Source organism: Lucilia sericata, unplaced genomic scaffold, assembly GCF_015586225.1.
Source record: "Lucilia sericata isolate MDLA Ls3-8-SP2 unplaced genomic scaffold, ASM1558622v1 Contig000258F_arrow, whole genome shotgun sequence".
Lineage (NCBI taxonomy): Eukaryota > Metazoa > Arthropoda > Insecta > Diptera > Calliphoridae > Lucilia > Lucilia sericata.
In genome coordinates this window covers 278072-297284 of record NW_023994283.1, presented here as the reverse complement: position 1 = coordinate 297284, position 19213 = coordinate 278072, and the positions used below count along the sequence as shown (strand labels likewise).

Below are 19213 nucleotides of genomic sequence, written 5' to 3'. Positions count from 1 at the left end.
GGCTCAAAGTAGGGTACCTACGATATGCAAAATTTTTAAACTCGTGCCATTTTTTTGTTTTTCATCCAAATACTTATCGCTTATAATAACTGAGTTATAGGCATTTAAAAATTTAGTGATACAAAATTTACCATACCTTGGTCCGCCTTTTTTTGAATACCGGGCGTAATTTTGGACCAAATGGACTCAATTTTTTCTTGTTAGTTAGACAACAAAATTTCCAATAATATACAAAAAATTTCAGATCAATATCGTTTACAGATCCAAAAATATACGTTTTTTAATTTAAAAATTCAAAAAATTTTAGATTTTTGCCGTTTTTTGCCAAAAATGTGTCTTAACTCTTTTATTAATAAAATAAAATTTTCTTTAAGAACATATAACAATTTTATAGTTTTCTAAAAGTTATCTTTACGCAGAACGCGTTGGCGTAAAAAACTTGTCCTATTTTTTGAAAATGTTGCCACTGCGTCCTTCCGAATATGACCTATTTTTTATCAAAAATTCAACTTTGGGCGACATGTTCTAAAATCCCAAAGCTGGGATCAGAAAACTGAAAGCAGTTTTGGAAACCTCAATATGTTTTCTATTTACTCCAAAAGTATTTTCCTAGCCCTGAAAGAAATGTGGACCCTATGAGCAAAAATGTAAAAAATCCCATTTTTGGGATTTTCATTCCTATTTTTGGGAATTGCGGGATGCCCTTTGACCTTAAATGACAAATTAAACAAGCGTTGAAAATTTCATTGAGTTTTGTTCATAAATAAAGATTTTTTCATATATTACATATTTGTTTAATTTCTAAAACTATGATTTATATCAAAATTTTAATAGGGTCGCAGATAGCTACAACAATTTAGTCCATATTTATCCCTTAATATCATTTAGTTAGATATGGAAATTCTCGACCCTTTACAAAAAATTTCAAGCCAATATCTCAATTACATTCAAAAATATGTTCATTTAAACCTGTGTCCTTTAATTTCATCTTTTTCATATTTTAGTATTAAGTATGACAGAACATACATTTGGTGTTGAATAAAATATTTGGACAATTTTTAAAAATTATGTGTCGATTATGTACGGCAACCGAACTTCAGTTGAGTTGCCAGCTGACAATGCAACTGAAATAAAAAGTTATATTATGTACGGCAACATTTGTCAGTTGCCATTTTGACAGATCGGCAATTGAAAAAGTGTAAACAATTAATAAAAACAAAATAAAATACATAAGTGAATTTAAAAAAATGTTCAGTTCCGTGAATTTATTTTTCGAAGACAATGAAGAAGGAGTAAATGTGGCATCTGTAAGGCGCCATTTGAGGGATAATTCTAATCCACTGGAATTACCGCCTGTACTGTAAGTATATACATACATATGTATATAAATGCATCGATTTTTAAGTACAAATACTTTAATAAACAAATTTTCTAGTTTTAAGGCATATTTTCATCTTCCCAAGGATGCTGTAATCTATTTAGTGGATACTCTCTATAAGGACGATATAAAAATTCATCGGACAACAGCAATACCTCCGCTGTTAAAAGTATGTGCTGCTCTTAGATTTTTTGCAGAAGGAAGTTTCCAAAAATCTCACGGCAACGATTTTAATTTGGGAATGGCTCAGCCTACGTTGTCTGTGGTATTGAAGGAAGCTGTAAAACTAATAGAAGAAAAAATTTGTACGCATTGGAAAGTTTCTAAAATGACGGAAGAGGAAAAAACCAAAAACAAAAACTATTTCTATTCAAAAACGAAGTTTCCCGTAGTTGTAGGCTGTATAGATGGTACACACGTACACATCATGGGTCCTAAGGAAGATGTTCGACATTTATACTTAAATAGAAAAGGTTATTTTAGTTTAAATGTCTTACTGGTAAGTTATTTAATACATGTTTACCATTTATGTGCTTGTTTTAATTGTGATAACTTCTTTATAGATGTGTGATTATAAAATGCGTATACGGTATGTAGACGCCAGGCACCCCGGTTCTACTCACGATGCCTTTATATGGAACAATAGCGCTTTGAAGCAAATGATTGTCTCAGATTTTGGACAGAATACATGGCTACTAGGTTGTATTCTATATTTTGGTTTATAAACGCATTAAAATTTATTTAATTCTTTAGGTGATGGTGGTTTTCCTTTGGAGCAGCAACTTTTGACACCCTACCGTTCAGCAGAACCACATTCGCCAGAAGGGAAATATAATACTATTCATGCAAAGGCCCGGAATATTATTGAGCGAACGAACGGTGTTCTGAAGTCATTATTTAGATGTCTTTCTGCCGAACGTGGTCTGCACTATAATCCCGATAAAGCAGTTTCAATTGTAAATGCGTGTTGTGCATTGTATAACATTGGAAAGCATTACAAAGCTGATTGGGAAGAGGAACCAACGGAAGTACTTATGGAAGAGGCAATAGTGAACATTGGTGAAAATGAAGATATTTTAGCAACAGACATAAGAAATAGAATTATGCGATCTTTAAATTAAAAAACTAACATACTTATAATTTAAAATGCTTTTCTTATTTGTTTATAACAATTCATTTAATATATATTTTTTTTAAATATTATAGAAAAAGAAATAAAGTAAAATAACAAATTAATTCAGTCCTCAGTTCATGAGATAACAAGGTTTATATAAAAATAACAGAAAAAATTTAAATAAAAAAATCACATTCGTGGATTGGTTAATGCTACCAAACTAATAAAATTCAGGTCCATAAAATCTTAAAACTACTACATGAGGTTCCATTTCTTTGTACTACTGTTAATATTAGGTATAAAAATTAGTTATTTAGATTATATAGCTTTTTTTCTAAGACTTCTAGTTTCTTTTGCTTAATTTTTCTTTCCATTTTTTGCTCCTCTAAGAATGAATCGAATTTCTTTTTTTTTATTTCTTTAATTTCTTTTAGGACTTCGTACTTCCTCTTTTTCAAATCTCTGATTTCCTTTAAAATTTCATTTTTTTGTATAAGTTTTTTTCAATTTTTTTCAAAGAACCTAAAATTTCTGTTTGAGTATCTGTTTGCTTTTGCAGGAGGTTGAATCTTTTATCTTCTATTCTTGCTCTTTTCTTTGGAGGCTGTTGCTTACACTCCGCTTGTGGCCGCTTTTCCTCTCTACTTTCTGTTAGGTCGTCAAACTCTTGCTGTACAGAAGTAGGCAGCTCGTCTACCACTTCCGATTGGAGTACGCCACAAGTGTTTCCCTGAGGGTTTACGGAAACGTCTGTGCGCACTAGCTTCGCTGCTGCCTGTTCTATTGGAGACAAACTGATTTCTTCCGATGGCCCACCTCCAGTTGTATAAATATTCCGATGATTGTTAGCCATTTTCTTTTTTAATTTTGCCTTGAAATGTATCCACACCCTCTGCCATTCTTCAGGCGTTCGCATTGGTGGCCCACAACTATTTAATTTTTCGGAAATTTCCTTCCATGTCTCGTCAACGGTAGCTTTGGTATCACCAAAACCTCGGACACCATGAGCAATCCTTGGATATAACTCCATTTGTTGCACAAGCAGATCGAATTGGTGTTTTGTGGTAATTTTAACCATTTTGTGATCTGTAATAAGAAAAACATTTTAAAAGTTCCAAAAGAAAACAAAAACGTACTTACATCTTAAGTTTTGGCGCGTTTTAACTTCAAAAATGTATAAGGCAAACAAAAATATACGGTTGCCTAAATATTTGCTATTTGGCAACTGAAATTGAAAGCTGTTAGTTGTCAGTTGCCATCTGCAATATGTTTTCGGCAATTGGCAACTCAACTGAAGTTGGTTGCCGTACATAATCGACACATTATTTAGTTAATTATTTTATTAAAGATTATAACATTGTATATACAATAAAAAAATTATAATTTTATTATGAGCCACGCACAACAACACCTAAATCACCCCACACAAACCACCTTTCCCGCCCACCGAAATATAAAACACAATTTAATACAATATCATCAGTTAGTATAATAGTTTTTTTATTTGAACTGTTTATCTTAAACATAGTTAATTCCTAACACTACTTATTTTCTATAAAATAATCTGTCATATCGGTATACATATCCAGAAGCTAATATAAGTCCTTTAAATCTTCCTTGTTTTGAGATGATAGAGTTTCATAACAAATCCATCTTTTTCGCATAGTTGAAAGAACAGGATCAGAAGATAGAAGTAAACTATTAAAAATATCTTTATTCTGTGATTGCCTGGAGAATTTTCTTGAACTGAATAGTTGAACATGCTTAAAATCTCGATTCCTCGCTTCCTGGGCTTCTTCTGTTAACTCTCCAAGTGGAAGAATATTCGATTCAATTATTATTTGACCATGACACAATACTTTGTGTACTGTTGGTGTTAGTTCCCTCCATGGATACAGAGATACAAGTAATTTAGAAATTTCAGATGTATATTCCCCAAATCGATTTCCATTAATTTTATGTTTACTATTCAGTGCCATTAAAATAGTGTTAACTCTTCGAAGCAACTCCTTGTCGATTCCAGTTATTTTTGAAGTAATTTCAAAATCACGAAAAAACCTTCTCGCCGTATTACCGTCATTTGTACTACTGCAACTTGGAAGTGGTTTGTCGATGTTCAATCCCATCTGAACTTTAAATTCTTCTTGGATTCTGCTTTTTTCCGCAGCTCTCAGTTCTTTAAATTCTTCATTATTATACCCTACACTACTAGAGTGGGAAGGGTATTATGCGTTTGTGCTGATGTTTGTAACGCATTAAAATATTAGTGCTATACCCACCTTAAAGTATACCGATCGACTCAGAATCACTTTAACGATGTCCGTCCGTCCGTCCGACCGTCCGTGTGTCCACGTAAACGTTGTTATCAAAGTACAGGTCGCAATTTTCAAGATAATTCGATGAAATTTGGAACATATATTTGTTTTGACCCAGGGACTAAGCCTATTGAAAATGGTTAAAATCATTCCATTATTTCACCTATCCCCCATACAACTGAACCCCCGAAAAGGGCTTTTGAGCTCATAATTATGTATAATATAAATGTATCTCGATGAAAGTTCGCACAACTATGTTTTATACAAGCCTTGATGACCCTGCCGAATTTCGAAATGATCGGACTTCATTTGACCCTAGCCCCACACAAAGCCCCTTTAGAAAGTGACTTCTTCATTAATACTTCAGCTTTTGTTTATATTTGAGAATTGCATATTGAGCATCTCCAGAAGGAAGAAGTTTCTGTTATGGCATTGCTGACCTTTCCATCAATCATTGTTAAGCTTAGCTGATATGATACGTTAATAGAGAATTCCTTTATTTTTATGCAAATGGGCTCCAGTGCATTTATTTCATTTTTTTAATATTCCACTAAATCTTTTGTTGTTTTCTTTGACTCCTTTATATATTCAAATCCAATGGGTCTACAAAAATTTTTTGAACCCAGAGTTGTATTGATCCATATATCTTCAAATGAATTTCCGATGCTTGACGATGATGGATTAAGGGAATATGAACGAATTCGTAATGGCACTAATGATGACATAAATACACTTTTGTAGTCTGCTAATGTCCGATTTCCACAAGCTTGTTTGTATTCTGGAAGTGCTGATAAACCATCACATCCCCACTTACACATTAAGACAACATCACAGTTATGAATTTTCCTTAGTTGGTCTTCTGAAAAGTCTGACACAATTCTTGATGCTGTGTTTTCGAGCAAAGATGATATATCAATACAAGCTTCCACATCATTAACAGCAATAGGTGATGGTAGGATAGTTTGGTTTTTTTCCTGGATCGCCTTGTATGATGGTAATATATTGTGTCTGTACAAATGGGGAATTTGTTAATGAAATATTTATTTGAAATAAATATTTTGCAACTTATAATTTCTCAAGGAAAGAGAAATTATAAGTTGATGAGAATTTGTTGCTTGAAAAAAGAAAGAAAGAAAAAAAAACCAAAGGAATTTGTTTTTTATTTTAAACAATTTATTTGGTTTAGCAAGAGATGCTTACCCTTTGACTGTTGGTTTGAACAAGCCCATTAATTTTATATTTTTATGCCTTGAAGGCTTTTTTGAACAACGTTATAACGGTTTAATTCTTTTCGTTAAGTTTAAAATAAGTTTTTTATACAATGTTAAGAATAGTGTTTACAATTCATTTAAAAACACGCGATTTTCATTTAACGAAAGAAAGGAGAGAAAATTTATAGCTACTTATAATACTAAATACAATTCATTAGTATAATTCATTTCATATATATAATTCATTTAAAATACAAAAATTTAATTTATGCATGGCGCCCCTCGTTGCACTTGTGCAAATTATGGTTCGGAGGAGGCGCATAGTACCACGGCTAAGGACCGGATCGCCTCGGACAGAATCCTTTGATTGGGAGCCGGTGGCTGGTTGTGGTTTTGGTTGTTGTTGTTGGTATGGATGTTGTTGGTGTGGATGTTGGTGCGATTGTTGATGTGGGTGTTGGTGCGATTGTTGATGTGGGTTCCCCCCGGGGGCATGTTACCTTGGCGAGACCTCCGCCTTGGTGTTATTGCAATCCCGGGGTATAAAGAGGTGGCCAATACCTCCAGTCCGACCGGGGCTGAAAAATTGGTTACAGTCTACTGCCTGGCTAAGTCCTTGCATAGATTGCTAGAGGTCAGACCAGAGAACCGCATAATCTGGTACTACGGGTGGCCAGTTGCCCGCAGGACTATGTCCTGGCTGGTCAGTTGGTTGAGGTTCCTTCGGGATCCACGTAGTGGCTGTGGTTTAAACCCAAATTCGCGGGAAGAGTAAGTTGCGGTTAAAAGACTGATGCATGATAATAGTCAATATTTCGGGATAAGTTCGGTGCTGTTGCCGAAAACAACAGATACCCCACAGAGGAGTGACTGTGGGACTAAGCGTTGGAAATGGGTTGGAGTCAATTGTATATGATACGGAATGAATGTAGAGGTATGCGGGCCTCATCCACCCGTATATCTAAATGAGTGTGTCGTATGTTTTTCTCTTATGAGTGTGTCGAATAAATGAGATGTGTGCTGGGTTGAATGATGATGGATGAAAGGTATCATATGCAAGTGATACCGATTAATTTTCCTTCCTTGTCCAGATATGTTCAGAGTATACTCTGTTCATATCAGAATTACCACAGCGTGTCACTGTGAGTAAGAACAATGTCTACGGCTTATTGATGGATCGTGCTTCGGTCCACCGGTTACGTCTCTAGGTGCTGTTGCCGAATCAACAGAGCCATAGTAGTGTGGTTGGGCGACATTATGTCGGGGTAGATTGAGCTTGCTCATGATACCTGTCTTTCCCCAACGTGACTACTTTGGCAAGAGATTAGATAGCTCGAGTACTCCAGCAAAGTACTTGCGCATGGACCGGTCATAGCCAATGTGCAAAAATTGCCACCTGAGTTCTTCATTGAAGAAAAAGGGGCGATGGTAGACCGTTCTCAAGTCTACCCTGTGGGTGAAAAAGACCACCGTGGGATAAGGCCGACACGGCAGGTGCTCACGTTAAAACTCTCGACAGTCTGTTGATGTGGGTGTTGGAGCGATTGTTGATGTGGGAGTTGGCGCGATTGCGGCGGCGGATGGCGTGGTGCCTTATGTGGGTGGTGAATGTTCGGCTGCCGTTTCTCAAGTTGGTGGAGCGGCGTTTTTTGCTGTTGTTGCTGTTTCTGGTGTGGCCTGAAGTGGTGGACCGGATGGCTGTCACTACAGACACCCCATTCCGGACAGGTGAGCCGGTAGTCCCTGGTCGTTCTCCCAGCCGTTCGTGAACACTGCGCCTTACGGTGCGATTGCGTCTGTTGGGGTGCAGCAGCGTATGGCGCAATTGTTGACAATATAGGCAGGTGTCACTGCTACTGCATTCAGCCACGACGTGTGTCGTTGCCAGACAATTAACGCAGTAGTGGAGGTTACGCGCTACCTGGTTCCGCTGAGTCGGCCCCATGGCCAGGAAACTCCGACAGAATCGGAGGGAGTGGTAGCGGTAGCGCAGTTGGCACTGGTGAACGGCTGGGTAACGTGGACGTTGATTCGGCATACTAGAAATAGAAACAAATATTATTTAAGTAAACTATGCAAGGTTACAATGGAGAAATATCTGAAATATGGGATAGAAATTGGGAAAATTGTACGTAATTATTAATGTAGATTAATTTACATTTTGCTTTCTACTTGCCACGAACCACGTAATTAAGTAATGACATTATTGGCTTAAGAATTATTATAGGGCAAGTAGCATAATTTCGTTATGGGACGAGTTATAGTCCCGTTTTGAGTCCGAACGTCTACTACTCGTACGTAATGATCAGTACCACTATGAACCTTTTCAATTCGACCTAGTCGCCACTCGCAAGGGGGCAAAAGATCATCCATTACTACCACAAAGTCTCCAATTTTTAAATTGGGAGTGGAAAATTTCCATTTATATCTTTTGTGCATAGATTTTAAATATTCTTCTTTCCATTGTAGAGAAAGTTTTTGATGAATAGCTTTAAGTTTTTCCCATCGGTTAATAAGAGCTAGGTTATCGGTTGTTTGTTCAGGAAATGACATAATTGGACCACCTCGGAGAAAATGTCCGGGGGTCAAAGCGGTTAGATCGCTAGGGTCTTCCGATAAAGATGAAATCGGTCGAGAATTTAATACTCCTTCAATTCGTGCTAATAACGTAGTGAATTCTTCGAAATTGAAGCGATAGGCACCTGCCACTCGTTTAAGATGGAATTTAAAACTTTTAACCGCGGCTTCCCAGAGACCTCCCATGTGTGGAGCCTGTGGGGGAATAAAAGACCATTCGAAACCATGAGAAATATATTTTTGTGCTATATCTTGGGATGTCGTCTGGATGAAAGTGGTAAATTCTCGACGTAGAGCCCGGTTGGCACCAACAAAATTTCGTCCATTATCGGAAACTACTCGCTGAGGAAGACCACGTCGTCCTATAAAACGCGAAAATGTTGGTTGGAAAGCTGGAGTTGAAAGGCTTGAACAGGGTTCCAAGTGGATTGCTTTTGTGGCGAAGCATACAAACACGCAGACGTAGCCTTTTACAATCGACGTACTTCTGAGAGTGGAACTTTTTAGTTCAAACGGTCCTGCGAAATCGATGCCGTTAACATTGAAGGGGAATGAGTACGTACAGCGATCAGGAGGTAGAGCTGCCATTATTTGAGAGCACGCTTGGCTTTTATGTATTATGCACGGTTACAGTATCTGATCACCTTCTTTACCCGAAGTTTTAGTCGGGAGATGTAGAATTCCGTTTGTATCATTCGACACATTATACTGCATTCACCGTGAGCTAGAAATTCATGTAAATGTAATAGATATAATTCGCAAAGCCGAGAATCTCGTGGTAATATTATTGGAAATCGTTCTTTAAAGGGGAGTGAAGAGTTGGCTAATCGACCGTTAACTCTTAAAATACCTTCTTGATCTAATTATGGATTAAGAGTAAATAATGAAGAACCTTTTGGAATTGGCTCCGATTTTAAAAGGGCTTCATATTCTACCGGATAGCATGTTTTCTGAGCAAGTATTATTAGTCTGGATTTGACTGATTTAATTTCTTCTTGGCCAAGTTTAGTATTATTATATTGTAGAGAAAAATTTGGATTCGCAAATGAGCTTTTAAATCGTCTTATGTATCGGAAAACGTATGCTAAAACTCTTAATGCTCGAGTATAAGAGGAGAATCTTTTAAGTATATCTTCTGGAATTATAGCAGTATGAAAACTACTGGTTTGAGTTTGTAAAGTTATATTTCCCATATCTCTTTTGGGATTTTCTTCATAACGTTTAAAAGAATTTAATGGGTTATTCCGTGGCCATTCAGTTTTTGGATGTATTAGCCAAGCAGGCCCATGCCACCAAAGAGAGTTGCCGATGAGATCCTGAGGTCTACAACCTCTTGAGCCTAAGTCAGCCGGATTACAATGTGTTGGTACATGGCGCCATTTTGTTTCCCTTTGACCACTACTGGAGATATCCAACCGGCGGGGTCAAACAATTGGCAACGGACGATACTATTTTTCTTTTTGTTATTTGAGATGCCTGAGGGATAGGCTCAAAATAATAACTGAAGGAATCAGTTACTGCGTTCCAACGAATGCCCAGAGCTTTCATTGTACTAGCGTCGTGAAATTTGAGAAAGTCTGAATCATATAAGTCTTCTTTGGGAAAAGAAGTTAACAATTGGGAGTTGTTTGCCGTGATCTTTTTTAGTAAAAGACCTGCGGATTCGAGCGTTTTAATAAGTTGAGCCTGTGCTTCTAATGCATTTTCTATAGAATGACCTCCTGTAAGAATGTCATCGACATATGTTTCTTTTTGCAGTATTGCTGCAGCTTTCGGAAATTGATCTTTATAATCCGATGCTAATTGAAGTAATGTTCTAATAGCAAGGAAAGGCGCGCAGTTTACTCCAAATGTAACTGTCTTCATTTGATAATCATTGATAGCCTCCCGGGGGGACTTTTGGAAAAGTATTCGCTGGAATGGTCTGTCTCTTGGATCTACTAATATTTGACGATACATTTTTTGTATGTCCCCGTTAAACACAAACTTATAAAATCGCCAGTTTATTATTACTGTCATAAGATCTGCTTGTAGTGTGGGACCTGTGTATAACACATCATTAAGTGAAAAACCCGATTTTGTTCTACGGAACGCATTGAACACTACTCTAACTTTTGTTGTCTTACTTTCTGGGCGAACTACTGCATGATGTGGGAGATAAAACGAGTCGCATTTTTCATTTGAGAAGAATTCCTTTGACGTTGTCTCTTCCATGTGATCTAAGGTAATGTATTCTTTGAGAACTTCATTATATTTGTTCAATACACAATCGATGTTCCAGCGTTGTATGCGTTGTATGTCAGCAGCTGCTACAATAGTCATAACAACGTTGTTGGTATTTGCTATGCAAAAACCCTACACAACTCCTACAACAATTTTTCATATGTTTATCGAATGTTGTAAGAACGTTTAGTGTTGCCAATTGTTAATTTCAACATATAAACAAAAAATTCAAACGATTTTAGCATAAAAAACGATAAAGTTTACCAAAACAAAAAACCTAAAATTTTATTAAAAACTGTTTATTTATTAGTTTAAAATATGGAATAAAGAAATTAAAATAATTGAAAATTCAAAGAAATCAATTTGGTTTATTTCGCATGTTTAATTAATATAATATTTTTGATTTTTTTATCTTTTGACATTGTTATGTATATTTGTTTTGATTGTTTTTTTTTTTTTTTTTTCATTGAGAACATAAACTTATGACTTTCTGCAAAGATCTGCTCACAATCACTGTTACTACACTTTAGTAGGTACAATATACAACTTGATTGTGAATTGAACAATTGATTCTCTAGTAGAGGATTTTTCGTTAATGTTTGCTCCAGACGAACATACTGACTTAGAGCAACAAATCTTGATGGGCCAAGGAATCTAGTCTCTGGAAACTCTTGTCGGAATGGCAATCTTACCATGTAACGACCATTTGGTAAACGCTTCGTCGTTTGGGCGTAGAATTGTTCGCAATATTCATCTTCAGAGGAGATTGGACGGGCCGAGGGTAACTCTTCCTGTTCCCAGAACTTCCGAATCAATTTATCTAAATCATTTTCTTCTGCTGATTTGACACTTGTTGAAAACGAAAATATAGGTTTTGTTTGAACTGAACCACTTAGGACCCATCCAAATACGGTTCTGTATGCTGTGGCCGAACCACACACATCTCGTCTAATTCCATCTAGATTTATAAAACGTTCACTTCATTTCCCAGAACTAAGTCAATAGGCGAAGATATATTAAAATGAGGATCGGCTAGATCAAGATCAGCGAGTTTAGCTGTATTTGCAACGTTAAAGGAGGTGGAAGGAATTTGGTTCGTTACTTTTGGTAATACAATAGCTGTTACTGGAAGTATGAAATTCTTTATTTTTGATACCAAAACTATGTCACATTCTTTTTCTGCCGTTTGACATTGGCCTCCAATTCCGATAATTTCGGAATAAGATTTTCTTGATGGTAAATTGAGTCGTCTTTGAATCTTTTCCGAGAGAAAAGTTCTTTCAGAACCGGGGTCTATTAGCGCACGGATTGTGAATAGTTCCCCTCTAGATTCAATCTGCACTAATGCCGTTCGCAATAGAATATTTGTGCTGTCTGTAGCATAGTTTGCAATAATCTTAGGTTTCATTGTCTGTGAAGTAGACGGTTCTTGATCGTCTTTATTTAAATCATAAGATTGATTATTTGAGGCTTTGGGATCAGACCTATTAGGCAAATTTGTTTGAAAATTTTTGGTTTGATCGTTACTTTTTCGAAAAGGATTAAATGGTCGCATGTGAAGCAATGTATGGTGACGTTTGTTGCAATTTAGACAAGTACTTCTGCTGGTGCAGTGTTTTTTAGTGTGGGAAGGCACAGTGGGGCAGAATGGAAATTTTTGGGAAATAAATCTGGCATTTCTAAACGGCTGATCCGATGGCGTGAGCTTAGCCAAGGAGTATTAGAGTTTAAGTTTTGAAGATGAAACCTGCAGATGCCCCAGGGACGGCGCTGTGGCGGCTCAAAGTAGGGTACCTACGACATGTAAAATTTTTAAACTCGTGAAAAAGGACACAATATATTACCATCATACAAAGCGATCCAGGAAAAAAACCAAACTATCCTACCATCACCTATTGCTGTTAATGATGTAGAAGCTTGTATTGATATATCATCTTTGCTCGAAAACACAGCATCAAGAATTGTGTCAGACTTTTCAGAAGACCAACTAAGGAAAATTCATAACTGTGATGTTGTCTTAATGTGTAAGTGGGGATGTGTCGGTTTATCAGCACATCCAGAATACAAACAAGCTTGTGGAAGTCGGACATTAGCAGACTACAATAGTGTATTTACGTCATCATTAGTGCCATTACGAATTCGTTCATATTCCCTTAATCCATCATCGTCAAGCATCGGAAATTCATTTGAAGATATATGGATCAACACAACTCCGGGTTCAAAAAATTTTTGTAGACCCATTGGATTTGAATATATAAAGGAGTCAAAGAAAACAACAAAAGATATAGTGGAATATTTAAAGATGAAATAAATGCACTGGAGCCCATTTGCATAAAAATAAAGGAATTCTCTATTAACGTATCATATCAGCTAAGCTTAACAATGATTGATGAAAAAATATAAACAAAAGCAGAAGTATTAATGAAGAAGTCCTGTCTTTCGGAATTTCACCACTTCATGCCAGAATACGATTTTTGGATTACTTTTTACACATAGCATACGACCTCAAATATAGAAGTATGCCAGAGAATCTTACTAAATCAACAAAAAATAATGAAGAATTGAAAGAACTGAGAGCTGCGGAAAAAAGCAGAATCCAAGAAGAATTTAAAGTTCAGATGGGATTAAACATCGACAAACCACTTCCAAGTTGCGGTAGTACAAATGACGGTAATACGGCGAGAAGGTTTTTTCGTGATTTTGAAATTACTTCAAAAATAACTGGAATCGACAAGGAGTTGCTTCGAAGAGTTAACACTATTTTAATGGCACTGAATAGTAAACATAAAATTAATGGAAATCGATTTAGGGAATATACATCTGAAATTTCTAAATTACTTGTATCTCTGTATCCATGGAGGGAACTAACACCAACAGTACACAAAGTATTGGTCATGGTCAAATAATAATTGAATCGAATATTCTTCCACTTGGAGAGTTAACAGAAGAAGCCCAGGAAGCGAGGAATCGAGATTTTAAGCATGTTCAACTATTCAGCTCAAGAAAATGCTCCAGGCAATCACAGAATGAAGATATTTTTAATAGTTTACTTCTATCTTCTGATCCTGTTCTTTCAACTATGCGAAAAAGATGGATTTGTTATGAAACTCTATCATCTCAAAAGAAGGAAGATTTAAAGGACTTATATTACCTTCTGGATATGTATACCGATATGACAGATTATTTTATAGAAAATAAGTAGTGTTAGGAATTAACTATATAAGTAGGTTGTAAGAATTAATTGTATTATGTTTAAGATAAACAGTTCAAATAAAAATAGCTATTATACTAACTGATGATATTGTATTAAATTGCGTTTTATGTTTCGGTGGGCGAGAAAGGTGGTTTGTGTGGGGTGATTTAGGTGTTGTTGTGCGAGGCTCATTATAAAATTATAATTTTTTTATTGTATATACAATGTTATAATCTTTAATAAAATAATTAACTAAATAATTTTTAAAAATTGTCCAAATATTTTATTCAACACCAAATGTATGTTCTGTCATACTTAATACTAAAATATGAAAAAGATGAAATTAAAGGACACAGGTTTAAATGAACATATTTTTGAATGTAGTTGAGATATTGGCTTGCAATTTTTTGTAAAGGGTCGAGAATTTCCATATCGAACTAAAAAGTTATATTAAGGGATAAATATGGACTAAATTGTTGTAGCTATCTGCGACCCTATTAAAATTTTGATATAAATCATAGTTTTAGAAATTAAACAAATATGTAATATATGACAAAATCTTTATTTATGAACAAAACTCAATGAAATGTTAAATTTGTCATTTCAAATAAGAAAATGCAAAAAAAAAATTTAAAAGTCAAAGGGCATCCCGCAATTCCCAAAAATAGGAATGAAAATCCCAAAAATGGGATTTTTTACTTTTTTGCCCATAGGGTACACATTTCTTTCAGGGCTGGGAAAATACTTTTGGAGTAAATAGAAATCATATTGAGGTTTCCAAAACTGCTTTCAGTTTTCTGATCCCAGCTTTGGGATTTTAGAACATGTCACCCAAATTTGAAGTTTTGATAAAAAATAGGTCATATTCGGAAGGACGCAGTGGCAACATTTTCAAAAAATAGGACAAGTTTTTTACGCCAAAGCGTTCTGCGTAAAGATACCTTTTAGAAAACTATAAAATTGTTATATGTTCTTAAAGAAAATTTTATTTTATTAATAAAAGAGTTAAGACACATTTTTGGCAAAAATCTAAAATTTTTCGAATTTTTAAATTAAAAAACGTATATTTTTGGATCTGTAAATGATATTGATCTGAAATTTTTTGTATATTATTGGAAATTTTGAGTCCATTTGGTCCAAAATTACGCCCGGTATTCAAAAAAAGGCGGACCAAGGTATGGTAAATTTTGTATCACTAACTTTTTAAATGCCTATAACTCGGATATTTTAAGAGATAAGTAGTCCAAGCATGTTTTTTCAAGATCTCGTCGAGCGCTTTCACATAATATAAAAATCTTTGTATTTGGGTGAAAAACAAAAAATGGCACGAGTTTAAAAATTGTACATGTCGTAGGTACCCTACTTTGAGCCGCCACAGCGCCGTCCCTGGGGCATCTGAAGGGTTCATCTTCAAAACTTAAACTCGGATACTCCTTGGCTACGCTCACGCCAAATTTTATCCCGATCGGATCAGCCGTTTAGAAATGCCAGATTTATTTCCAAAAAATTTCCATTCTGCCCCACTGTGGAAGGTAAGAGACAATTGTTGCAATATTGATTCTTGAATATGAAATCTACTCTCTCTTGAATAGAGAGTTTACGAAATTGAGGACAGATTCTTAAGTTGTGATCCTTTTCACAAATTTTGCATTTCAAATCAAGCTTTTCCTGGGATGCGTACATCTGAATCGGCGATTTAGAATCACTGTTGCTAAGAGAAGGAGATTTTGCAACCTTTATAGTCAAAATTCTTTCTACTACTTCGCATCTTTTTAACAGAAAATCACTTAAATCTGACCAAGGTGGCAATTCTCCACTAGCATTTAGCGACTGTTCCCACTGCGCTAACGTTTCGTGAGGTAGCTTCGAGTAAACTAAGTTAACTAACATTGGATCCCAACCATCTGTTGACACACCTAACCCCTGAAGCATTGCTAAGCTATCTGTTACGGAACTGTGGATTCTTTGTAGAGACTCGCTGTCTTCCTTTACGGCTGCGGGAATGTTGAAAAGATTCTGAATTTGATTATCTACCAGTACTCGCACGTTTTCGTATCGCAACTTGAGTGCATTCCAGGCTAGTTCGAAATTGTCGTCTGTCAGCGTAAACCTTTTTACAATCGCCCCAGCCGTATCAGTTGTTTTGTTTCTAAGATGATAGAGTTTTTCCGCGTTTGTGAGCCTTGGATGATTGATGTAGACTGCCGTGAACATATCTCGAAATGCCGGCCAATCCTCATAACCTCCAGAAAAAACTTGGGTATCGCATGGTGGAAGCTTTAATCCAGAATTGCAGTTACCATTCGGTGGACTTGAAACTACAGGGCCTATACTATCACGCGCTTCTATACTCATTTTCGTTGGTTTTATCAGATTGAGAATTTTCGATATTGCTAAATAATATATATCAACACACGAATCATATTGCTCTTGTGCCGTGGCTTTAATTTCCTCACTCAGCTCGGAAAGCATAAGTTCTTCGTATGATTTTTCTAATTTTCCCCAGCGAGAATCAATATTTTTCATTCTAATGTCTAAAATAGCATCCGCTTGATTAGCGAGATCTTGATCGTCATTCTTCTTGCAAAATGAGATCAGGGTATTTGCATCGAATGCAAATCGATTCTGAAGGTTTGCCATATTTTTTTTTTAAGTTTATTTACGTATGTGAGTTGGAAACTCACGCAATAATATTTAATTCTATTGGATTTAAATTATTTTCTTCGTAAAAGCACGTTGTGTTTATGTGAATCGGAAATTCACTTATTATCACTATATTCTTTTATAATCAACTATTTGCTTCGTAAAAGCACCGTTGTGAATCGTAAATTCACTGATTATTATTGGATTCTTTTATAATCAATTATTTGCTTCGTAAAAGCACTGTGTGAATCGTAAATTCACTGATTATTATTGAATTCTTTGTAATTCGAATTTCAATAATTCAAAAGTAATCCTTTCCTGGGATTTCTTTTGATGAGATTGTAAGAATCTTTAATGTAGAAAGTGGACTGTATAATGATAGTAATTGGATAATCTAAGTCAATTAATCAGATGTTTCATAAGATATGCCGTTTTGTCAGAGAGTATTTAAAAAAAAATATTTCTTGCTTATGTTTTAAAAGCAAGCAATTGCTTTATATTTTTGTTGTTTAAAAAATTATTTTTTTTTTTTATTGCCAAAATTTTTAGAAAATTCTGTAAAATATTTCTTTTTATGTTTTAAAAGCAAGCAATTGCTTTATAAAGTTTTTTTCCAAAAACAAAAAAAAATCTTTTAAATTAATAAATTGCCAAAAATTTTAGAAAATTTTGTAAAAAAAATTCTTTTTATGTATTATATTTTTTGATTTCACAAAAAAAAGTTGGTTTTTCTTTTTTTCTTTAAATTTAAAAAAAATTCCGATTTTTTCCGTGTATAGACAAGCAATTGCCTTATTTTGCAAAAAAAAAATGTTATAAAAGAGAAACTATTTTTTCCGAGAATTTAAAATTTTTTTTTTTGTTATTATTTCCAAAACCTTATTTGTATTTTATGTCACACATCGGCAGAGCGTAAAATTTTCTTTCCACACTAACACTACTTCACTTTGTGTTTTTGCATTCCATGCACTGAAAGAAAAGTTTGTAAAATTTTTTAGTGTTTTTGGTGTAGTGACTTCACTACTTTACAGTGTACTGTATTATAAATAACAAAAAAACATTAAAATTTCTTGATTTTTTATGAATAGGATTGAAAAAATTTAAACACGACCTATTATTTTTGAACATTGCTCTCGGAAATGCATTTATTTGCAATTTTAGATACAAAATGAATCTTAATATATACTCCATGTAAATAAAAGTAAAGAAATCTTGGAAGATTTTAAAAAATGAAACAAATAATGGATCGTTAGGCGTATAAAAATATCGTCCAAGAACTTTTGCGCTCATATACAGTGCTACAAATGTCAATTAATTGAAAATATTTACAGGATAATGTTGTAAATAGGCTTGTATATCAAGAATTAACATAGTAGCGGATATTACATTTGTTTAGGAGTTTATGTCGTTGATTCACCTTTATTAAAATTCTCATTATTTTTTACAATTACTCAGAAAAAATTTTTTTAAATATATTTTTTATGTATTTAATGAAAATTTTTCTTGAGATATTTTAAAATTAAAATAAATATTAAATATCCAACATTCTCATATACAAAAATAACTTTCGGCAAACAAGAACTTATCTTTATGTTTAACAACACGTACGTGTGTTGGAAAATAAACCAGAGAGCTCAATTGAGAGCTCGCTGCGCTTGTATGCCCTATACCTATAGTAGTATTGAGTTCAAACATTTTAATTTTCTTTATTAACTTAAGAGCAGAAAGAACAAAGACAAATAAACAAACAAAGATAAAAAAATATCACAAGAAAAATAAAATTAAAACAAGTTACAGTGCTATATTCGGCTGTGCCGAATCTTAAATACCCTCCACCAGCAAGCTACTTTTTATTAAAACCCATTTAACTATCTAATATTTAGACAACTTGACAAAACTGTAGTTTCCGTAGTGAGGGTACTAACATTTATGCATATGTGGAACTAATTTTGATTAGGTTCATAAAATTTTATATAAATAGGCCAATTGCAAACATTTTAATATAATGATTTATCTATACACAAACATACTCATGTCGAATTTTATCTGGATATAATCATTTAATAATGAATTAAGTGATATTAAGTAATTTTCAGAAGTAAAATTCCGTATAACGATTTATATATACAAAATACACATTTATGTCGAATTTTATCCCGATGACTTTGATTGGCAAGGTGCGTTTAAGTAATTTTCGGAAATGATCCTTATATGGGAGTTGTGACCAATTATGGACCGATCAAGAAAAAATTTTGTATAATGATTTATATGCAAAAAACGAAATTCGAGTCGAATATTACTCCAATAGATTTATTAATTAATAAAATATGTGCGTTTAAGTGATTTTCGGAAGTAGACTTTATATAGGAGTTATAACCAATAACGGGCCTCTCCAGAAAAATTTCGTAGAGTGATTCATATGCATGTACATAAAACATATTTGTGTCGAATTTTATCAAGATAGCTTTATTTGACAATGAAATATCTGAGTTTAAATGATTTTCGGAAGAGGTCCTTATATGGGAGCTACGACCAATAATGGACCGATCCTGGGAAAAA

At 34.5% G+C, this 19213-nt stretch overlaps 1 protein-coding gene across 1 annotated transcript; it reads left to right on the top strand.

Moving 5' to 3' along the window:
- The first annotated feature begins 1247 nt into the window (after positions 1-1247).
- On the top strand, positions 1248-2499 carry LOC119602853 (putative nuclease HARBI1). The gene is made up of 4 exons (XM_037954627.1): positions 1248-1360; positions 1436-1895; positions 1942-2077; positions 2132-2499. Exons 1-4 carry the CDS (start codon positions 1248-1250, stop codon positions 2497-2499), a joined length of 1077 nt encoding a protein of 358 aa, XP_037810555.1.
- The last annotated feature ends 16714 nt before the right edge of the window (positions 2500-19213 follow it).

Coding starts and splice junctions, on each gene's coding strand:
- LOC119602853 (XM_037954627.1), top strand. CDS start 1,248: ATGTTCAGTTCCGTGAATTTATTTTTCGAAGACAATGAAGAAGGAGTA. Junction 1,896..1,941: donor TGGTAAGTTATTTAATACAT/GTTTACCATTTA, acceptor ACTTCTTTATAG/ATGTGTGATTATAAAATGCG. Junction 2,078..2,131: donor ACAGAATACATGGCTACTAG/GTTGTATTCTAT, acceptor TTAATTCTTTAG/GTGATGGTGGTTTTCCTTTG.